Here is a 24,146-nt window from a genome sequence, read left to right as displayed (position 1 = left end):
CCCATATTTTGGGAATGGTTCTCTCCCACCTAAGGAATCACTATTGAAGTTTCCTACAAATACCTGGCAGAAGCTAGCCTAGGTGTCAGGGAAAGACAAGAGGAGATGAGACAACAGATGGTATTTGGAGGTGGAAAAAATTATTCATCAGTGGTTTAACAGCTCAGAATTTCAAACTGTAAGACTCTACCTGCCAGCAATGTCACAATATCATTGACTGTTAAACTTCCAAAGATTACAGAAAAGACTTTGGTGAAATATTTTTCCAAGGAAAGCTTGTTCCAAAAAAATGTTTGTGGACAACTCTTAAGGCTGAAAATACTATGGCATATGTAATACTCATTGGCTTCAGAATTCAGGAGAAGAGGTTTCTTACATTTAAAGACTGAAATACAAAATGTTTGCATTCAGAGTAGAAAAGCTGTGGTACAGTCACTGCTCTTCCCATAAATAGCACAATTTTCCTGATATATGTGTTACTGTAATATTGGGCTAATTAGAGAATGTAGGGCTACGCTGAGAGTCTGTCTTCTGGCAGGTCATACTTATGAACCTAACAATAGTGATTTATATAGTTGTGGGGTTTTTTTTTTTGTTTTTTTTTTTTAAGGGATTTAAGTATAGCAGCCCACAGTGTGTGGGGTATGTTGTTTTTTTTGTTTGGCTGGGTATTGGTGTTTGGTTTGGTTTTTTTTTTTGAGAGCGCTTTTCCCTCTACCTCTGAAGAAATCATGTAACAGTTTACTAGCAGATAGTGTTGTTTTGGTTATGGCAGTGTGTTTTTCTCTTGTATTTAAAGCTCTTTCTAAGTAGCATTTGGTCAGAAAAATGGGAGCAAACCCCTACCTTAGGCACAGAATATAGCATGAGGAATGTTCAATCTCACCCTAAATTCCTATGTCAGACTTCCTTTTCAGGTGATGCTGTGGCTGTCTTTTTTTCCAAAAGCTTCATTTTAATCACGATGGGGTTAACTTGTGTAATTTTGTTGTGCATAAGGCATTTATTTGAAGTGGACAAAATGCTGTAGGTGATCTCCAAGGTTACCTTTAACCTTCATGGAGAAGGTAAAAAGCCCATCCCATTGCTAGCTGAGTAGTTTGCTGGAGTACCTTTGCTCACTGAATCCTCTATAGAACTTTACAACCTCAGTGCCCTCTGAGAAATAATAGTACAGATGACATGTGAGAAATGGCTTGAGAGTGGGTTCCATTACTTAACCAGACAGATGCTTTTACTTCTGCAATACTTGAAGTACTAGTAAGATCATTTCCTGGGTGAGAATGGATTAACATGTTTCTAAAAAGCTCCTTACCTCTAGAGTAACAGGTTTATCTCGTGTGCTGTCCATATAGGTATTCCTAGTGCTACCTTCTATATTCACTCTCCTGAGGCCTTTGATGTTTTCAGTCACTCTCAGGCAAAATGAGTCATGGCTAGCCTTGCATTGCTAAGCATGGGCTGTGGTACTGCAGGTAGTATCATGGGTACCACTAAGGCTTATTAGGAGCACGTGTGGTGAGAGTGGACTATATACAGGGACAGAATGTCATTAAAATGTCTAGCTAAGTAAGGCAAGTGAAAGTGTGAGCTCTGTCTACCAGAGAGAGGAAATCAGGTGAACCATCTGATCTAGTTATTCATTGGCCACCAGAGTATGTGCCATTGTGAAATAATATTCTTTTATTGCATGTTCCAGTTATCTAATTTATAAGACAGAAGTGGCTTACTTAGTCCAGAAAAAACTGTTAGAGCTACTAAAGTGTAATTTACTGCCTGTATGCTACTGTTCTATACAACAGCATAACAGGATATCTATTTAGTCTGGATTAGAGTACCTGAAGTGAATACACACAGAAGTGAAATGTTGGTATATTTTACTCTCACCAAAGGGTTTTTTTTTTATTATTACCTATAATGATGTACTAGTGAATAATCTTGTAAAGAAAAAGAAGTTATTTATTTATCTATATTTGTATACCATTACTGATAGCTTAAATGAATGTCCTTAAACTACACTTCCTCTTTCAAATAAAAACAGATAATTTGCATATTACTTTGGCCAAACAAGGAGAGGAGTAGTATTTTCTTCTGAAAAACTCAAAATAAATGTAAAATGTCTGGAAAAACAGCAATTAGGAGGGTAAGAAAATAGTTTCAATTTTTTTTGGGGGGGGGGAAGGAGAGTTAAATCACTGTGTTTTAAATGGATATTAAGTTAATGTTTTCTGTTACAGGCTTTCTAAAATATATATATTTATTTGTGTTTAAAAGGAAGCTGCTGCAGTTTAATATTAGCAAAACTTAGTTGCAGATTTATTTCTTTGACTCTGTTATTCCAGTCAGAAGTATATTAGACAACAGTTGTAATCTTGAATATTTTAAAGGAACAAAGAGGAAGGAACAAACACGATTCCATTGTTTTAAAAACAACACTTTTTTTTCTCTGGTGATGTATTACATTGTATAGAGAAGCTTAGTTCATGGTTTTGCAGTATTGTTGTCTCTGTGGACTGCTGAAATAGATGAGGAAGTTAGATTAAATATCTCTTTTATTCATAAAGTTGAACTGCTCTCTAGTAGTTCTCCTTCAATGGCTCTTTAGTTCTTCTCTTAGTCTGTTCTTAATTTGCTTCCGTATATACTCTGATTTTAAGCCTGGTGCATTAGAATTTGATTTTAAAGCAGGGATTTTGTTTGTTTGTTTGTTTTAAGCTTAGTATTCTAAAAAATGAGGTTCCCCCCCCCCCCCCCCGAACTAGTGGTAATCAGTAGATAAAATGATTCTCAGGCTTATTTGTGTTTTAGAATTTTTGTTGTTGATAAATAGGCAGGTTTGTGTACTTAGTTTGCTTGTTCCTGCTGTGTGTTCAGTCAACCTACCTATGTGGCTCTTGTACAAAGAAAGAAATGAAGAATTGGTCAAAATGGCAGAACTGATCTTAAAAGAAAAAAACAAGACTAAGTATTTAAAAACAAAACAAAACAAAAAACAACCAACCAAACAACCTCCAAACCAAGTAAGGAATCCTCTGATGTCTGAATGGAATCTTTTTGTTTATCAAGGTAAATGGGAAGCCAGGGGAATGGTTTCACTGAAAATAATAATAGCTATTATCCAAATCCAGGCAGTAAAATTGTCAAGTATTAAGTAGGAAAACAGAAAACAAGAGAATATTTAAACTTATAAGGAGTTTTTCATGTTTATTCCACTTTCTCTTTTTGTGGGGGTTTTTACTAAAAACTAAATACCTTTTCCACAATAAAACATTGTTAGGTTTGCAATTATATTTAACTTAAACTTTTCACTGTTCAAATGCTGAATATATTAACCATGAATATCACTTACCACGTTTAATTTCATCAGTCAGTGAGAATTCCAGTTTGTCAGCAAAGGCAAACAAGAAAATAATTTTTTTTCTTCCTTCCCTTCCTCCTCAGATTTGTGGGTCTATACTTCCAAACAGAGTTTGTACAGAGAGAAAATTCTGAATATGGCTTGATTTGCTCTTGATCTTGGCAGTGTTTCTAATGAGTGTCCCATGGACTCTATCAAGTTCAGGACGTTCTACTCTAGCCCTCAGGAGCAGAACCCTGAGCAGCAACCTGGTATCAGTGAAAACACTTCTTCGTCATTCTCTTTGAAAGAGCAACAGAAAATGAGTGATTATTCTGGACTTGCAAATAACCATAGCCAGATGATTGCTGAAGATTCAGAAATTCAGACAAAGCCTGAACACTCTCATGAAGTTCTTCAAGAAGATATTGAAATGAGCAGTGGATCCAGTGGAAATGACTTCAGTGGAAATGACACAAATGAAAACTATTCAAGTGGGCATGATTCTCATGGCCATGAATCTGATGAAAATGGGAAAGATTCAGCAATGCTCATGGAATCGTCAGACTGTCATAAAAGGTAGCAGCTAATATTAAATTAATTTCACTTTTTTTTTGTCACTAAAGGCTTTTTCCATTTGAATCTAATTTCTGAATAATTATGGTATAAAGTATTATCTTCAGATTGAAGCTGAGTGGTCACTTAACTTGTACTCTCGTATGATGTAAATTGTGTAATATACTGTAATTCATAAAAAAAAAAGGTCTCTAGTGTTCTGTGGGGCCAGCTTAATTTGAATCTTTCTTCTCATTGTTGTGTGTTTAATTGGCCTTATTTATATATTTTCTTGTAAACCAACTTCTATAATTGTATATCAAAAAGTGTCAGTCTAGAAGTGTAAGGATGCAACAGTGCTATTTTCATCTTTTAAATAATAACTTAGTGTACAAAGCAAAGCTACAGTAAGAAGAACCTTTTTAGACAAATGAGTAACAGCTATAGTTTCCATTTGTTGTATGAGGCAAAAGCTTTTAAAGTTGTTTTTTTTCTAGATAGCCAGTCATTAATAGGAAAATATAGAGCTAAAATGAACTAAAAGTTGGTTATTAGGTTTACTAATATTAATCTCTTTCTATCTTTCCTTATCCTAGTTCAAGCTCAAATGCATTTAGTCTGATGATTGCAAACTCCGAACACAATCAGTCTAGCAGTGGATGCAGGTAAATTAATGTGCATGTATTTTCAGTAATTTGCATGTATGTAATGCTAAATGCTGACAACTAAATAGTGTTATGTTTTAGTTTTTTGTTTTGGCTAAATCTGGAGGAGTACATAAGAAATCCTTTGATTCTCTTCCTGTCCATAATCAGTAGCATGTCCTATTAACCACTTGGTTAAATTAGAGCTTTTTGTTGCTGCTCCATGCAAGTTGTGCGTTAACCTTGCAAGTCATCTTACTTTGTTTTGATTTCGTAGCTTAACTCTGTAATTTTATTTCTGGGGTTCACTTTAAATATTGCTTCAGCTCTAGTGGTTTTTTGAAGCTTTTCTTTAAATTTTCTGCTCTTCAGAATTTAGTCTGAAGCCCTTGCCTGGGGACAACCTAGTAGTGTTTTAACATCAGAATTCACCCATTGAGTTGGATGTGTTCTGATGTCCAGCAGCCATATCATCTGCCTCTCCTGTGCTCCCTTCACCAGGATTCAAGCCTCAAGTCTGTAAGAATAAACCAACATCAGCTGCAGGAATCACTCTGTATGAACTCTGCTTCTGACCCTGATAGCCTTGAGAAACCTGATGGCATTGAAGGCTCAAATCTGGACACTTTAGAGTGCCCTACTGTAGTTGCTGGGTTTTTTAAGTCAGTTTCTGATCAGGAGACCAAAACCTGATCCTGAGCAGATCAAGGATATCTAGCTATCACATACTGATGTTAAGACCCCTATCTACACGTACCTACCTGACAGTGTTTCTGCCTGATGCAGTTCCTAGAAAAGTGGTAAATAAAAATTACCCTTTTGCACCATTTGGTGCTTGATGAATTTTTTTTTTCTGTGTCTGCCTTCTAGGCACCTGGATATCTTGTTCATGCTGTATTTTCAATTGGAAATTGTGTTCTGGAGTTCATGTTGCTTAGTATGAAAGACAGAGTGAGCCAAAGGCATTTTTTAATCTTCCTTTGCCATTGATTCCATTTTCTTCACTGCAAGATTTTGGCGGGGGGCTACTCATTACAGTTTTTCTGATACCTCTTTATTTTAAATTTCATTAATAGCTCTCTGCTCAGAAATAAATAGGAATCCAGATGGTACAGTGTTCTCCCCAGCTTTCAGGCTCAGTGCTAGAGGGTTACAGAGCAGAATCTGATCATCTCTTGGGAATGGGAGACTGAGGATATCTACAGAATGATCTTTAAAGAGAAGACTAAAGTAGGCTGATAAGCTATAGGTTTAGTCTTTGATTCAAAGACTACTGGGCTTTGGATTCAATATCAGCACCAACTAACTACTTAGTTCACTATCTGTAGGTACCTTTCCAGTTCACTGTCCACATAAAGCAAAATGGAAAGGTCCTGTCTTTATAGAACTTGCTTATTCTGTCCTCTGCAAGTAACACCTTCCCTGTGGTTGGCTACTGTGGCTGACGCTACTGATCGTTGGAAAAATATTTTTGAGTTGTATAACTTATTTTCCAAGGAGGCTCGTCTTCTATCTTTGCTGCTGCTGTAGGCTAATTTGGAAAGGCTTCTTTTCTTGCAAAAGAGTCTGGCCACTCTCATGAAGCATACACAGAGCACAAAAACAGCAGTATGCTCAGTTATTTCATAACCTTTACCCTCTCTCTTCCCTGCTGCCAGCATAGAGGGTTCTTCTGTTAACAAGGCCCTGTTTGACTGCATCAGTCCAAACTGTCAAGCCACACTGTAGATGTGATTTTAATATACAGCATGAACATAATGTTTCCCAAGCGAGTACTATACTCTTTTGTCTTATCCCTTGCTTTTATTTCTCAGTACAAAATGACCACTGATTAAGTGAATGCTGTTTCTCATAGTACATTATGATGCAAGCAAGAACAATGTGTATTCTCTAGTACAAGCCAGCTTTGTTGCTTTCCAAGCATTTTTGGTGAAGTACATCCAACATCTGTCAGATAATTGATCTACCTGAAGAACTTCTCAAACTTCCCAGAAAAATGTTCGGAAATCCTCCTGAAAATTACCTGGAAGCTGAAGCCACTTTATTGAGCACTTCAGACAGGGCAGTGCAGTTGCCAAGACTATTATTTCCTCTGTCAGGGTAACTTCTTAGAGACTACCGTCAGGTGTTAAGAGAAGATCTTCCTTTTGAAGGGAAAGAATTTATTTTCAGGAAGGTTTAACAAAAGGTATAGAATCTCTTTGATTGTTGTGACTGATTAGCTTTTAAAATCTACTCCAATGAGAAAGACAAGGTGATTTTTCATTTTAACTGCTTCCTAGCCACCTGCCACCCATCTTTGTCATCCTCCCTTCCTTTCCCTTCCCTCCTCTTCCTTTTTGATTTTGTCAGCACCTCTTAATAATGGGGGAAGAGATCAGGAACTGCAAAGGCAGGCGATAATTTTCTGACGTTGGTACTGATAATCTCTGTAGTTTGACCTTCTACACTGAGACAGCACTTCTGAACATGCACCTGAGAAATGTGAATGCAATTTCTGTCTCCAGCCTCCTCTGATTCTTTACCCTACATATTTAGTCAAGTTTCCTTATCTTATTTAATGTATTGCCATGCTTAACTGAGATACTTTGTTCCAGGGATTTCTCCATTTGTTTTGTTAACTTGATGCTCTCCTACTGCCATTCCCTTTTCAGGGACCTTTCTTATGAGAACCTGCTCGAACAGGAGGTGAAGACTTGAATGGACCTCCTGCTTCTCTCCTTTGAAGTCCATGAACATTTCTATGAGTTTGAATTTGAAAGGAACTAAGGAAAATACCACTAAAAAGGGAGGAGGGAGACTGGCAAAAAAAAAAAAAGTTCTCTGGTGCTTGGCTATATGTACTGTTGCACATACAGAGTACATTTTACAATAAGACTTCAGGTGGTGGTAAATCTTTCATTTTAAATGATTCTAGCTAATTTAAGAATTATTGTAAGTTCTGAATGTTGATACTAAGTACTGGAAAAGTTAATGCGGCTAGCTGTGCAAATTTAGGTATGTGACAAGTATCAGAGTGTATTTGGGCTTCTATGAGGATAGTGTGTCACTTCAAGCATTCAAGTGACATTTTATTTTTTGTCTTTAATCTTGCAGTAGTGAGCAGTCTACTAAAGCCAAAACACAAAAGGAATTGCTGAAAACATTACAAGAGCTGAAAGCTCACGTTCCTTCTGAAAAGAGAATTAAAGGCAAATCTAGTGTTCTAACGACGTTGAAATATGCCCTTAAAAGCATTAAACAAGTTAAAGGTAATCAAGTATGATACTACCTAGATAATGCCAACCTGGATAAAATTAATCATTTAAAATGGGGATTTATATGTGGTTGTCCGTGTAAAGCTAAGTTTATGTTTGTAAACTTCTCTAAACAGATGCTTTTATGGCGTTCCCATTTGTTGGTTCTGTTAACTTGTATTCCTTTGGGAGTTAAAGCAGCTCTCTAGATGCTTGATATTTTACTGATATTTTGTCGAGTTGTAAATTGTTTTCAAATTAATTTTCTAATTTCATACTATTTGAACTGTCAAACAGACCAAAATATATGATCATGCACATATGGGTATATTAAGATGGGTAAATCTATTTGCGTTGCTGATGAGGAAGCTCTACTGAAGAGAAACTAATGTGGAGTAGTACCTAGATTTCCTAACTGTCCATTCTGTCCTTAGGCCAAAAAAGATTTTGGCTGTTTAACTGCTTCCAGGCTGGATGTTTACTGATGACATTTTTAATTCTGAATATAAGTTGTTTAATGTTCTTATGTAGCCAATGAGGAGTATTACCAATTGTTGATGATTAATGAATCCCAGCCTGCTGGACTCAATGTGTCATCTTACACAGTGGAAGAAGTTGAGACTATAACCTCAGAATACATCATGAAAAATGCGGTGAGTATGGTGACCCAAGTCTACAGTATGTATTGAAAATGTTTTCTGGAACAGGAATTCTCAGGCATGCCTTTTTTTTTTTTTACAAGGTAAGAGTTGGTAGCTAGGCCAATAAGCTGAAGAAGCTGGCTTTTGCCTTCTAGGGGATTTTGAGTAGAAACTGAGCCTTTGCAGACTTTGCCAATAGCACCGTGATCTAAGCTTTTTTCTGTCAGTTAGGTGGGAAAGTAGTAGTCTAAACTCCTTGGTCCTTTGAATTGTACCTCATGCTCAGAGATGATGGTGTGACATACCTCAACATCCATGTGATATAATGCACTGTAAGACATCATTCGTTTTCATTTTGGAACACCTGCTAAAGTTGGAGGGTAACTCTTTCCAAATTGTAGTCAAGGCACACTGAATTGTTTCAGCTTATCCTTATCAGTAGGGGTTATTGAATGTTTTACCAGTTCTTTGTGTTAGTGTGACTGAAAAGTGATGAAAGTGTTAGAATCACTGTGTGTTGTGTCCTTCTGTGGTATTTGTCTAGTCTTTGCAACTGGTATAGGCTTACTGTGTGATCCAGTGATACTGTGTCTTCTTGTCTAGATAAGAAGAGAGATGACGATCAACATAGTTTTTAGCAGTAAAATGATAGTCTGAATTTTTTTTATTATTATTATTTATTTTCCACATTCCCAGTGTTTTAGGGATATATTATGGAGTTTTAAAAAAATAATTGCATATAAATTTATTAGACTACTTACACTTTTTTCCCCCCCAAAGCCTCTACCTGAATATATGAAGTTCTAAAATCAATAAAGTAATGGCATGATGGGGGATGTTTGCTAGCTTGAAGTAGGTGGGTTTTGTTGTATCTATGAATAGTAAAGGTTACCCACAAAGTAAAATAAATAGGAAGTCTAGAGTACAACTGAGAACTTTAGCCAAGTATGATAAACATTGTTCAGTTGACCTGAATCATCTGAGTATTCTGATGACAGCTCTTAAGTTTGTGTATAGTGTTAGTGGATAGAGCACTAAAGCTTATGACGCAGGAAGCTCTTCTGTGTCAAGAAGAAAAACAATGTGAAACGATACAAATGGGGTGTGTGTATGGTTGTGTGGGACTTTTTTTCTACCTGTCTACTCATTTTACCAAGTGGTTTAGAGCACTTTTTTTCATTTTGAAGTGGATGAACAAGCTAACATAAGCAGCCTTTCACAAAACAGTTGAATTTCAGAAATGCAAAATATGCCTGTAACAAGCACAAGGAAACTGTGCAGTTTTATAGCTGGAAGCTTTTTAATTCTTAATTTGTAAATTCATTCTGCATCATAAAATTTGAGGCAATGATATCTAGGTTTTGTAACCTGGAAAGATGCTAGCGTATTATTCTTACTGCATAGTTCAAAAAGTGTACTGTCTGTGTCTACTTCATAAGCAGATTAATTTTATTTTATTGCTCTCTAAACAGATGTGGCTTAACACTACTTCCTTAATTTTTAATTTGAACTTTTTAATGCTTTTATATATTAAGTATATTTCTGAGAAATACATACTAGATTGAAGAATGTTTTAAACCGTCTAAATAATGAGATTTTTGTTTTTAGGATATGTTTGCTGTAGCTGTTTCTTTGATTACCGGGAAAATTTTGTACATCTCTGATCAAGCTGCTTCTATTCTCCGCTGTAAGAGGGGTTATTTTAAAAATGCCAAATTTGTGGAGTTCTTGGCACCTCAGGACGTCAGTGTGTTCTACACTTCTACTACCCCATACAGATTACCATCATGGAATATTTGCAACAGAGCTGGTGAGTGATCTCAACAGCAGGTATTTTTCTGTCCTTCTTTCAGTCATGCAAATACTTGAAATGATTTTTAGTATCCTTCCATCCTTCTCCATCACTTTTTGAGGGTATAACACAGATGCATTATTAGAACATCTCTGAGCAATATTAGAAGTATAACACACCTTTATAGATCAGCAAGGATTGTCCGTTGTCTAAAAGTCTTCTAAATGTCATTGTTTATTGGTTCTCATGCCCCTTTCATCCAAATGATTAATGAAAACATAGTAGGTATTCGTACTGAATAGTGGGTTTGCTTTCCATATTTACTAGCAATCAAATGACCACAGTTTTTATTTAAAATTTCTTTTCTTCAGATATAAGAGGGATAATATTCTGCCTCCTTCCTTTCAAAATGGTTATGATTTGAATACTGGACAACATGATTACAGTATAGAAAGATGTACTTCAGCTACCATCACTGTGCATTCACCAAGTGTAATCATATCTCTATTCTTTTAGCCTTAGAAAAATGATGTTAAGCCAATCATCAGTGATAATGGTGAAGGATCAGAGGCACTTGATATTTGTTTGTGGGAGGATTGTTTTACTAGTATAGCTACAGCTGTTAGGAATTGAGAAATAGCTGCCAACTATTTTAATCAAACACTTGAAATTCAAGGTCTGCTCTTAATGTTTGAAATTCCAGTTCCATACTAAGTCTGTTAAGTCAAAGTGTGAACCATGTTTAATCTGAAAAAACAATTAGCAATAAATATATACTAAGTAATGCATACATAAAGCAGGTTGGAAGCGACCTTGTGAGGTCTCTAGTCCAACCTCTGGCTCAAAACAGGGTCAATGGTGAATTCTGACCATGTGATCCTAATTACATATACTATTCATTTATGCAAACTTTTTTCTGAAACATTTTCTGTGGTTTTATTATGTTTATATATAGCTTCAAATTTTAAAAAAGCAGTAAGTGGAGCTATGCACACTATCCCATGTATCAGCTGCCATAGAATATAATATCTTAAAGTATTGTGCACTGAGGCCTTCAAAAGACCAGAGCTTGCCTTGAAAATCAGTCTGTGGCTACTCTGGAAAAGGAGGGAAATAGGTTTAAAAGGTAAGAGGAAGACTTCACGAAAAGTAGGGGTTTTTTGGAGTGGTATGGGGTGGCAAGTGGATTTGATGATCTAGCTGTCCTAGTGCCTTTCTAGGAAAAAGGTTAAGTTTTTGGGTCCCAGATAATCAAATATTTTTGGTCAACACTACAAAGTACAGTGGAAAAGCTGATAAGAGTAAACAGCTCAAACTGGAGAACCATTTAGATACATTTTTGATAGCAGCCTTGCATACGCACCCCCATGTGTGCGCACACCCACCCAGCTTCAGAATCTGAGTGGTGTTCAGATTTAGTTGCTTATGAAGTACATTGTTTAGCAAATACATGCAGAGACTTCAGGGAACATAAACTTTTTATTCAGCCTTTAGGAAAAAATCTTGTTTTAAATATCATAATCTCGTAGTAATTTGTAACTTGTTATGAAATATGTTTAATGTTTCTAGAGTCTTCCACCCAAGATTGCATGGAAGAGAAATCTTTTTTCTGTCGCATCAGGTAAGACAACAATATTATAAAGCTTAGTGTTATATTACAAGACTATGCATTTAGAAAGTATTTGACTTTTATAAGAACCATATGGTATGTAAGTTTCTTACTTTTGCATAATGTGAACATAAGGCAAAACGTATGCATGGCCTCTAGTTTATTAACTCCTAGAATCTACGGAGAAAACTGCAAAGTGATTTCAGAAAGTTGCATCTCAGAAGTTAATCAGTGTGAATATTGACCTTTGCACCATAAAGCAAGCTAATATGGTATCTTCTACCGCTATGGAAAGTCTTCAGTTCATGTTAATTGAACAGTTTTCAGCATCTGCTACAGAGTCTCTTTTAGAAGACTAATGTCTAATCTTAAATTTATCTCAAGTGTCCAGTAAAGAAAGATACATGAGGGTAACTTGACTTGTCTCTTTTGCTGCTACTAGATGAAACAGTTCCTCTGGTTTTGCTTTTCTTCCTTCTTTTCCTGCCCTCACTCCCTTTAGTTGCTTTTATTTAGGAAACGCTGGCAACTTACTCTGCGTTCTTTCTTGTGCAATTTGATTTCTTGCTGCTTATTGCCTCTCTGGTAGCATTTCTGAAAACAAAAATTTGTGGATGCTATTACTTAATTATTTCTGGAGTAAATAAATACTTACCATTAAGGTATGAGTAAACTTTAAACAAATTAGAAACAATGCACAGCTCCAGAGCGTAGGTTTGGATGTACTGTAAAAGTACTGCTGGTATTATTGTAGGCTTTTTTGTCCAACTAACACTGGTTCAAAAAGTTTTAGTTTTATAAAGCTGTGCTGTTATAAACTTATTACAACTGAATTTTTATTTTTTGGGGTCACTGTGTAAATGGTTATTTTTATTACTATGCTTTGGGTTCTTATTAAGTAAACAACTTCTTATAAGTAAGAATTTCTGAGTCTTTGTTCTCTTTAAATTGCAATAAATATTGAGTAAAAGAAGTTCTTTATGTTAGCTGAGGGTATATAACAGTCTTCATAAAATACAACTATAAATTCATCCCTCTGAAATGGATAATGTCACAGATTAAGATTATTGGATCAACAAAAAACTTGATCTATCATAGGAGGTGGGTTTTTCTTTTTCCATCAAATCTCCATTTAAAGCAATTGTGGATCTTTTTATTTCAAGCAGTAGATAGGACAAGATATTCTTTATTGCAGTTGGTATGCAAGGGGTGCCATCAGAATTAGCTTCTCTTCTACCAAAAAAAAAAAAAAAAAAAAGAATTCAGAAAGTTAAGTTCTTGGGTGCTATTTTAGGAGCTATCATGCAGTCCTTGTGTCATGAGTAAATTACAATAGATAAATTAAAACATTGTTTAGCATAAGATGAATCTGTTGAAATAATTAACTCTGTTTAATTATTAGTGCGGGAAAGGAGCGTGAAAATGAGATTTGCTATCACCCGTTTCGGATGAATCCTTACCTTATCAAAGTGCAAGATCCAGAAATAGCGGAGGACCAGCTTTGCTGTGTGTTGCTTGCAGAAAAAGTACATTCTGGTTATGAAGGTAATCCTTTGAATTCACAAAGACTAGTTTGGTCTCCTGATAGCAAGAACTGTTCTGTGTTCTGCTACAGGAATTTCCATGCAGTGTAGCACAACTGAATTTCAGCCCAAGAAGGCCAACTATGAGAGTTACTGTCAGTGATCTCAAGTTTTATTAAAGTGAAAGATAATTGGTTTTGTTCTGTGCCCTTGCTGAAAGGCTATGAGCTACCCAGTTGCTGTCCTATATGCTCTTAGACTTTTAGACTTAGTATTTAAAAGAAACATGTAGCTTGAAGTATTTTATGTATGCAAAAAACCCCACATGTTAATCTGCTTCTATTTTTCTCTCAGCACCCAGAATTCCTCCTGACAAAAGAATTTTTACAACTACACACACACCAACCTGCTTGTTCCAGGATGTAGATGAAAGGTAACTTACAAAAAAATATTATTTTTCAATTTACTGATAAGCAAGCTATCCAGTATCTTTACAGGTATTTTTAGGATTTAATTAAGATGTGTCTGGGGGGGTTAAAAATTTATGTGACTACTGAAGAGAGTTTAACCCAAGAAAAGTACATCCACCAATTTTCACTAAGCATGAAAACACGTTACACTGTGGTATTTAAGTGGAAAACTATTTGCCTGCTGACAACTTGTTCTTCCATTTTCCTTCCATCTGGGGCAAATCTTGACATAAATTCAATGAATGAAACCCACGGTCAGGAAAATTTCTGTGCTAACAATCATTACCTGTATGAGATTTTTATTTTTGATTTGTTTTTAAGTTTGATCCAATTAATAAAAAACAATATGCTGCTGTCACTTTCTGCTGGACCATATACAACTAGAAGTGTGTCTTTTAAATGCAACATTAGATCTTAAAAAAAAAAAAAGTCTTTTCTCAGTTCAAACTACAGTCTTCATAGTTCTGTATACAAAAACTGCTCAAATTCTACTGGCTGAATACTTCACATTGCTTTGACAATCATGGAAGCTGATTAGGGTACATACTCATATTTCAGAGTATAACCAAATATGCTGCCTGTAATCTTAAGGCATATGCAGAGGCTCAGAAACTAAGGTGCAAACCAGGCTTTACTTCAGTCTTCTGGATTGCTTTTGCCTGGGGCCCTTCAGAGGATGTTTAGGTGATGAAAATGTGAGATCTATGAAAAGAATGGAAGATATTCCTTCAGAGTTAGGAATGTACTTGGCTGAGGAGACAATAATATCAACAAGCTTTTAAGGACAGGGATGCACTTTGGAATATCGTAGTATTTTGAAGACTTGACAAGAGAATTTACTTGTTCCTGAGTTGAAAACGCAGGCTACCTTTTCCCTTTCTTTCTCTTCCTCTTCCCTTGTTTTACTTGATATTTTCTTCATGATGGTTTCTGATGTGCTATATGTGGGATTTTATTTTATTTAGGTTTTTCTTTTTTTTCTCCTTAGTGAAAACTAAGTTGACTACAATAGTAGTGTCTGATTCTGAGGTTCTGCCCTGCTCTTGTTTTTAAGCATTCTAAGGTTTAAGCATGTAGGCCTAGATGGAGGGGTTGTCTGCAGACAGAATAGCAGTATAATGGACAATTTTGGATTTCTGTGGTATCTTTTGGGTGAGAATCTTCTTGTTTCTGAAGAAATATGCTGTTCTTGGCAAAATCTTTAACTGCAGCACGAGAGAAGGTTTGGGGGAAAGGAGGCTATTGAGAAGTTCGGTTCAGCTGCAGTCAATAAGGTAAAAAAAATTAGTTTGACTTTTGAGACAACTTATCTGCAGAGAGGCCAGGCAGATCAGTATTACTGCAGCGTACATGTTTTTTATTAAATGAGAATAGCAAAAAGTAGCTATTGAAGATCACTATAGAAGACGACAATGATTAATCAGTGAGAATAAGTTTGGACTTAAAGGTACAGCTATTTTTGGCTAACTTGTGCAGACATTGGCTTAGTGTGAAGAGTTCCTGCAGGATAGAAGACAAGGTAATGCTGACAAACTGTTTTTCGATGGTATGATTTATACAGTCTCTCTAAACAGCTGAAGTTGACAAAAGAACTACTTAGTCCAGTATAATTCTGTCATCTTCATGGATTTTTCACTCTCTCATTCCCACACATGCTCCAAGCCAACTGCAACTTTGCAGGGTGGGTTTATCTTTTCAAATAGGCTAATGGCATAATGTAAAGGTTCGCTTCCTCCACATACCCCCAGCTCATTTATTTCCAGTACTCATTTAACAGAAATGGCAAGATTACTGAATAGAGAGCTTTGCCCTTATTCTTGGGCTTGGGTGAAGTGCAGTAAATCCCTTCTGTGTGGCTACTATGGAAGTTTCTTTCCTCTTAGTCTGGTGTTACCACTTACTCTCCAAATACCATTTTTGAACACAGTAAGGGTCGATTACATCTTGGTCTCATGTTAGGACTTTGCTTCGTTTATTTCTGTTCTTGGAATTTGTGTTGTTGATTTCGCTTTTAATTATTTAACTCCTGAGAGCATTGGCAGCCAGATAAATGTTTGCCAAGATATAGATATGCAGTTTATTACTCTTAAGCTCTCCAGGGATAGGTGGAATACATAAACCAATAGATTCTTAGAGAAAGCAGAGTCTAATATTTTAAAATATACACTTGAACATCTGCTGTTAGGTGAGAACTGTTCATAATACAACGCTGAAACTGTTGCCTGACTTGCATAAAATAAAGTTAATTCTGTAATCAGTATGTGTTCATGGGTTGGAAAAATCCTTATTTGTGCTAACTCTGCAAGTGGATCTCTGCACAGAACATGTTAAGTAAATATAAATATTTTCCTGGAATTAAATTAATTGTTCCTGTATATATTTGTCTTTGAAATGTGTTTGGTCCTTGATGTGTATGATGGGTGTAAGGAGTTCTATATAGTTCACAGTGGAGTGATCTTAGTAAATGAATTTAAAGTAGTTTCCTATTTAACTTGCAATATAATATAGACTTCTTATTCATGTTGTTTTGACATTTTGTCATTCTGTAAAACACAAACTAAACTTGCTGCCTCTCTTTATCAGCCATTCTTATGCCATATGTGCATTTGCATTCATAAAATGAGTTTACTAACTTAAACTCTGAATTATTTTGAGTTATTCATTATGAGGAAGCATAACGATGCTGAGGTACTGCCTCTGGCAGATAGTGAATTAAGTATTCTCAAATACAGCATTATAGAATCACAGAAATGCTGGTTGGAAGGGACTGCTGGAGGTCTCTGTTCCATCATTTTGCTTGAAATGAAACCATTGCCCAGTTCTAGGTTAGGTCAGCTGTGACCTTGTCTCAATAATGCCTGAAAACCTCTAAGGACAGAGATTACACAGTCTGTGTGGGAAACTGTTCCTGTGTTGCACTACTCAGTTTTTAAAAAACCTCATCCTAACATCCAGCATAAGCTTTCCAGACTGTAGTCTGGGTCCACTGCCCATAGTTTTATTGTCTGGCACCACCAAGAAAATTTAACTCCACCTTTGTAACTCCTCTTTCCAGTAGTTGTGGGAAGCTCCCGGATCATCCCTTAGCTTCCTTTTCATCAGAACAGGCAAGCTCAGCTCAATCTTTACTCATCGGTCTTGTATTCTAGATCCCTGACTCTTCCAGAGATGTTCATATCAGTATAAAAATGTGTAGGAGATTTTTTTTTTTTTTCATAGAAGTGACTGAATTTGCATCTTTCTTTATAACTAGGTTAATAAATAACAGTTTAAAATTTCATCCCTTTTAGTCTAGGCGTTCTGTTGCAGCACAAACAAATGTAGAATTTGCCAGGCTTTCATAAAGCAGGTGGCAAAGAACAGGAACAGTGTGAACGAAAACTCATGTTTTCTTCTACTTCTTATGTTACTTGATGAACTCCTAACTGAAGTAATTCAGAGTTGATTGGTATTTTAAACTCCTCTAGTGGCATAACTTTTCTTATGTGCTTTGAACTTGGCAGTGTTTTTAAATGTCGGTGTGTCAAAATGGTATGATTTAGTATGAGTTTCATGCCAGTTTCAGCTTTGTGAAGTTGTTGCTTTAGGTCATCCACAAGCTTTTAAGACTCATTATTCAACTAATTGTTTCAATAATAAGGCATTAGTTGCTATCCTCATTTTCCCCTTAATATCTCAGTGTCTTTGCCAGAAGGGTATGTTTGATGTTTTGGGGAACTGATCCAATTGCAATGGGTTATTGGAAGTGCAGTGTTGAAGGCGTTTGTCCCATAATGCTTTTCAGTTCTAACACAACACAGATCTTGTGTCTGTGGCACAGTGTGGCTAAGTTCTTCATTATAGCAGTTCAGATACCTGAGTATCTTTCTGCTCCCAAGCCTTTGTCAGAGAATGGTGCTGGGGGGACGGTATACAGTGCTTTGAGTTTACAAGATGACTTGTTAGCATCTGGCAACTGCTTAAACATTACTAAGTAGTAGTGACTTCACGCATTATTTTTTTTTCTAAAGCATATTTTTGGCAGTTAGCTTTCAGGGTAAAGTGTAAACTGACATTTGTGAACTTTTGCTCTTTCTACTTAATACGAATGCTTTAAGTGAGCAATGAAAATTATTTCATTACATGAATTAGTCATTTACATCATCGGAAATGGTCATTGATAATGCACAGGAATTCAATAACATTACTTTTAATTCTCTATTTTAATTAATAAGCTTGCTTCCTTGCAGCTCCTTTGAGTTGAAGTCTTAACCTGCCTGTGAGAGTTTTCTTGATTCCTAGTCAACTACCCTGTTGCTAATTCAGTTATAGTAATCCTGTGATCCTTAGCCTTGGCTTGCAGCGCATAGATTGAGGTACTATTTACATTCGTGAGAGCTTTACACAATTAAACTTTATTAACAGCCTTTTAAAATTAGGGTAAGTATTTATTCTCTAGAGCTAGGCAGCACAGAAACGACAGAACTGTTGTAGCGGATGCCTTGATTTGGTCCGATTACATTGTTTTGTAAAGTTACTAAAAATCCCCAACCACGCCACAAACAGAGTTCGAAGAGTACTACTGTTATTAAGTTGACACTGCTATTTCCCCAAATCTAAACTTAAAATTATTCATTCTCTTTACAGGAAAAAGAGCAAAGAAAACTTAAAATGGAAGCATTTTAAAGATCAAATATACATTTATTCCACTTGATTGTTTTTTTTTTCCTTGTTTTTCTTTTCCCAGAGCAGTACCTCTGTTGGGATACCTACCTCAGGACTTAATAGGAACACCAGTCTTGGTGCATCTTCATCCAAATGACAGACCCTTAATGTTAGCAATTCACAAAAAAAGTATGTAATCTCCTACTGTGGCAGAAATATATAATTTTTTTTTCTAAAAGTTAATAATAATGACTACAAAGACCTCAGCAAGTAGGAGGTGAAAATTAACTGTGACTATGAATTTTTCTGCAAGTAAATACTGAACCCTTTACTCTACAACTTGATTCTTAATGGAAATAGATGAAAATGAGAAATCACTCGATTTCATGTTTGATACAAAGCATATGTGTCTGCTGTAAACAAATTGTCTGTAAATGAGTATTTCGTACATAAAGAAAATTTTCTTGAGAGTGCAATGATAGAAGTTGTCATTTTAAATGGTAGTCTTATTTCATAGAGAAGAAAATAAGAGCCACTCTGGCAATGTTAATTTGTTAAGCTTTGAAAATGTAAAGCTGTTTCTTCAGTCATCTTTAGTTTGTGTTCTGAAGGTGATTTTCTTGATATAGTCCAATAAACTATGAAACTCTGCTTGTTCTGGTAGCCCAGCATTTCTAAATGTATAGCCGTATCTGGTATTTGTTCCTTCAAATACCATCATTCTCCTTTGCAATTCACTGTAAAACCCTGAATCATTAAGTAGAATTGTGCAAATACTGATCTGGAATTTCTTTTTGAATTGGTTATTACAGTACTTCAGTATGGAGGACAGCCTTTTGACTATTCACCAATCAGGTTTTGCACTAGAAATGGAGATTATATAACCATGGACACTAGCTGGTCCAGTTTCATCAACCCTTGGAGTCGAAAAGTTTCATTTATTATTGGAAGACACAAAGTTAGGACGTAAGTCAATAAACAGTTGTGACTAAGATTTTTTTATTTTTAAATTTTTATTTTCCCTCCCCTCAGGTTTACATAGTGATCCTTAAGAAAGACATAAGGATTTTGGGGGCGGCGGGGGGGGTGTTGGAAATCACACATACAAATAGCTTCCTTCTTAAATTTGAGTTTTGTGATGTAGTAACTGCTTTAAAAAGAAATTTGAAGTCCTTCAAATTCTGCCAATACTGTCAAGAGTTGCTTCAGAAGAGGGAAGCCATGCTCAAAGTGAGTAACGGTATGTATTTAATCAGATTCAAAGGTTGTAGATGCAATAGAGTAAGCATCAGATTACTATATATAGATGGTAAATTGAAGTTGTGATCCCTCTGTGATTGATGTACTTGCATTTGTAATGAGCTGGGATATGCTTGGTTTATGCAGGGGTCCCTTAAATGAAGATGTCTTTGCCGCTCCCAACTATACAGAGGATAGAATTCTTCATCCCAGTGTTCAGGAAATCACTGAGCAAATATATCGACTATTATTGCAGGTACAGCATGTGCTTTAATGTTACCCTTTTCATTTCCCACTGAAGAAAGGGCATTTATCTTTGTGTGACATTTTGTTTAGCTGTCTACTACTGTATGGGAATTTTTGGCTACAATCCTAGAGATTACTTACACTCATGTCCTGGTTTCAGCTGGGATAGAGTTAACTGTCTTCCTAGTAGCTGGTACAGTGCTATGTTTTGAGTTCAGTATGTGAAGAATGTTGATAACACTGATGTTTTCAGTTGTTGCTCAGTAGTGTTTAGACTACAGTCAAGGATTTTTCAGCTTCTCATCCCCAGCCAGGGCACCTGACCCAAACTGGCCAACAGTGTATTCCATACCATGTGATGTCCCATCTAGTTTAGGAACTTGGAAGTGGGGGGGCAGGGATTCGCCGCTCGGGGACTGGCTGGGTGTCGGTCGGCGGGTGGTGAGCAATTGCCCTGCGCATCATTTGTACATTTCAATCCTTTTATTACTACTGTTGTCATTTTATTAGGGTTATCATTATCATTATTAGTTTCTTCTTTTCTGTTCTATTAAATCGTTCTTATCTCAACCCAGGAGTTTTACTTCTTTTCCTGATTTTTCTCCCCCATCCCACTGGATGGGGGGGGAGTGAGTGAGCGGCTGCGTGGTGCTTAGTTGCTGGCTGGGGTTAAACCACGACAACTCATGATTACCCGACAAGACTTACTGAAGTATGTTAAAGCTCCAGTTGATATTTTAAAAACTTCATGCAGCTATGGAGTCCTCAAAAAACAAACAAACAAACCCCCCCCAAAAAACCCAAACCAAAACTAAAATAAATCCTTTTTTCTTCACATGGAATTACTGGTAGCAATTTCAATTTTGTTTAAAGCTGGTGTGCTGAGATATGTGTGTAGATATCTAATTTTGTTGTTGTTAACAGCCTGTGCACAACAGTGGATCCAGCGGATATGGAAGTCTAGGTAGCAATGGTTCCCATGAGCACTTAATGAGTGTGGCATCCTCCAGTGACAGCGCAGGAAATAATAATGAAGACACTCATAAGGATAAGCCAGTAGGTTTGGTTTTTCTTATTCAAGTATGTGGCATAAAACAAACTAGTAAAAGTGGGGTTTTTTTACTTTTAGCATAACTCTTTCAAATTAGGGATGGAAGAAAGTATAAGGAAAAAGTCATATTTCTTTTTTAACATGGAAAAAACCTTTCTGTCTAGGGGAATAAACATTTCTGGTGTAGATGAAGTCTCAGGGTACTGAAGCACAGTTATAGGTGTGGAAGTGTGTGTAAAGAATTTAAACCTGTATGGTGTGTTAACTTATTCTAATGTCTGTTACATGTTATATGCTGTGTTTCTCGGAAAGCCAGCTGGATATTTGAAAGCAGTTTCTTTTGGGAGGGGAAAGTCTGTAATTACTGTTTTCCCAAATGAAACTAAGATGATAATATGCAGTAATATCTGCTTGACCTTGATCACTTTTTATGTTGCAAAAATATAGTATATAATATAGAATGGAATAAAATAAAAAATTTTTTTGAGCTTAAAACTCTACTTTACTGTAGATTGGGCCATTTGCTACACCTAGTTGCTAGTGAGATGTAACTTTTAAAATTCCATTAGTCTGAACAATACAGCAGTGTTAAATTTGTGCCTATGCTTAATAGAACTATTCCATAGGCAATGTAAACCAGACGGAGAGTTATGTACTGAATACAGATGCAGTCAAAGGAACTGCACCTTTCAACATCTCTAGTAATTTTGGCTTTCCTGTTGTTCTTCCCAAATTTGTTGTAGCTCACTGAGGTGCGTTTAATTCTGAAAGCCAAAATTTTCCTTTACTTAGTTATGTTTTTCAATAGGCTAATTCTCCCAGATCTGATTTCTGCTTCTGTGATGAGGCATGGCAGACTGTTGCTCTCGCCGAGGTGGTCACTTTCCTGGCTTACAGTCCTTAAAACACTAGTGGCTTAAGCAGATGAAGTCTCTGGATTCTTTTTTATAACAGATAACTTATTATATTTCAGAGCTATGCAGAAGAGTAATGTTTAAGGAGATCTTGGTTTTGAGGGAAATGAATATTTATTTTTTCCTTTACTATTTCCACAGGTAGTGAAGACTCTTATACTATAGTTCTATAACATCCTGTCAGTGCTTGGTTAAACTTCTAGCACAAAAAGTTCTCAGTCTTAGCAGCAATATTTTGTTTACCAAATGATACTGGGTTTTTTCTGAAGTCTTCTTCGTAATGTATCTTTATATTTTCCTATCCAAGTCATTCAACTGTATTAAACAAAACAGAGTAATTGCATACAAAATCATACTTCAAATATCCTATCTTTCCAATTCCCCAAATTCTGCTGCTGTACAATAAAATGCTATACATCAGGATTTCTCCTGTGATCAGACTAATTGTAAGATAGAGATTAACTAAGGTTAGATTTAGTTTACTGAGAAATCACTGTACATGATGTTTTATGTCAGAATTTTGTAATAACTCTTTTTTAATGACCTGCTTTCAGGAGGTTTGTCAGGATGCCTGTAAGGTCAAAAATAAAGGACAGCGTATTTTCACTGACAATAAAGCAAAACTGGAATATAAGAGAGAACCTTTTGCAGGTAGGATGTTAGCAAGTTAAGTAAGTATTAGTCTATGGCGCTGGTGCCTCATATAATATGACAGTAGGATTTTTTCTAGTTTAGTTCTAATCAGTGCATAAGGACAGCATTTTTATCAATTAAAATTTTATTGTCCTGTGTGTCTCATCTGTGTTCAGGAAAATACTGTGTTCAGCTATGTCTGAATTGATAATGGTAAAATACACAGTTAGGGCATGTCCTAAAGGTGTTGAAGTACCTTGATTGTAGCTCATGTTTTTATACAAGTCAAAAATTGTCTTTTCTGTTAGGTGGAAGAAAATGTTATGAATGTTGTCTTTCCTGTTTGCATTGTAACCTCAGAAATTTTTAAGTTGATAAATGAAAATCTTACTAATCAGATTTAAATTCTGCATACATTTGTAGCTTATTCGTCTAATAATTTGTTATAACTTACGGGCACTAGGGTTGTCCTCATATTGCGTGTGTTTCAACTCTAATGATATCTATTCTCTTACAGCCATAATATCTATTCCCTTTGGATCCATATGTGTCAACCTAACTAAACTCCTCCAAGAATTCATAAGGACAGGAAAATATTTACACAATGTTTATCTATTAGCGCGCAACCCTTTTACTTGCTTTACAGTGGTTAGCTTGTGACCTGTTAAGAAATGTGTATAAATGAGAACTTCTACTGTTGCTTTTAGGTGAATTTGCAAGGATTTAATGCCATGATTGCATTATAGCAGTATCTCTTTTCACAGAAAAACAAAATGGTTCTGGTGGTCAGGTGAAAGATGTAGTGGGAAAGGATACTGCAGTAACAGCTGCTCCTAAAAATGTGACTACTGAAGAGTTGGCTTGGAAAGAACAACCTGTATATTCTTATCAACAGATTAGCTGTTTAGACAGTGTCATCAGGTAAGCAACTAGTGTTGAAATTACTTTTGACCTCTAGACTTAAGACTTGCATATCTAATATTGTTAAATCATTGTACTTCAGGTACTTGGAGAGTTGTAATGTGCCTGGTACAGCAAAAAGAAAATGTGAACCTTCATCAAGTGTTGCATCACTGAATTCTGGAGTTCATGAACAAAAACCAGCTGATAATGCTCTACAGCGCTTGGGAGGTATCTCTACATGACAGCTTTTTCTTGATTGATTTTTGCTAGCAGCTGCTTGGATGTTACCTCTTTGTAGAGTAATGACAAGTATAGCTTGGGCGTGACCTCATAGCCATTTTGTCAGTGCTAGATGTTTGGTGATCTAACTTTTATCATCAAAATCTTCCCTACAATCAGAATACTGAGTAGTTGATTGAATATCTGGATTGTAGATGCAATAAGCTTGCTTATACTGTACAAAATACAGCGAGATCTTGAGTTTTAGGACTTGAATCATTATCAAATGTAAAAAATTTGTTTCGCAGTTGGGACTTGTAGGAACAACCAGCTGAAGAACCTGGCAGCTAATTAATTGCAACAAAAATACACATATTACACTTCTGTTACTACTTTGTGGATGTAAAAAAAAAAAAAAAAAGGGAACAAGAGAGGGTAAAATGCAGCATCAAACTGCTCTATGTCATGTGAGGCACAAGAACCCATTTGA

General features: G+C 36.0%; 1 protein-coding gene across 5 annotated transcripts in view; it reads left to right on the top strand.

Annotated features, from left to right (window-relative positions):
• The window catches only part of PER2 (period circadian clock 2), a 43,576-nt gene that overhangs the window by 6,744 nt on the left and 12,686 nt on the right, over positions 1-24,146 (top strand). For 3 of the 5 annotated variants that reach the window (XM_010568255.1, XM_010568254.1, XM_010568252.1), the window contains 15 exons: positions 3,442-3,916; positions 4,489-4,557; positions 7,633-7,787; positions 8,304-8,425; positions 10,022-10,223; positions 11,775-11,826; positions 13,217-13,359; positions 13,692-13,770; positions 18,534-18,640; positions 19,264-19,417; positions 19,838-19,946; positions 20,861-20,992; positions 22,456-22,552; positions 23,299-23,455; positions 23,538-23,665. In XM_010568255.1, the coding sequence (XP_010566557.1) occupies positions 3,543-3,916; positions 4,489-4,557; positions 7,633-7,787; positions 8,304-8,425; positions 10,022-10,223; positions 11,775-11,826; positions 13,217-13,359; positions 13,692-13,770; positions 18,534-18,640; positions 19,264-19,417; positions 19,838-19,946; positions 20,861-20,992; positions 22,456-22,552; positions 23,299-23,455; positions 23,538-23,665 (2,080 nt within the window). In that variant the 5' untranslated portion in view covers positions 3,442-3,542. Of the gene's footprint in view, positions 1-2,041; positions 2,144-3,441; positions 3,917-4,488; positions 4,558-5,037; positions 5,337-7,632; positions 7,788-8,303; positions 8,426-10,021; positions 10,224-11,774; positions 11,827-13,216; positions 13,360-13,691; positions 13,771-18,533; positions 18,641-19,263; positions 19,418-19,837; positions 19,947-20,860; positions 20,993-22,455; positions 22,553-23,298; positions 23,456-23,537; positions 23,666-24,146 lie in introns of those variants that run through there. The other 2 variants (XM_010568253.1, XM_010568256.1) reach the window with 2 other exon arrangements.

This window comes from Haliaeetus leucocephalus, unplaced genomic scaffold, assembly GCF_000737465.1.
Source record: "Haliaeetus leucocephalus isolate CR32 unplaced genomic scaffold, Haliaeetus_leucocephalus-4.0 Scaffold240, whole genome shotgun sequence".
NCBI classification, from domain to species: Eukaryota; Metazoa; Chordata; class Aves; order Accipitriformes; family Accipitridae; genus Haliaeetus; species Haliaeetus leucocephalus.
The sequence above is the reverse complement of the archived record's forward strand: the minus strand, read 5'-3'. Positions and strand labels throughout refer to the sequence as shown.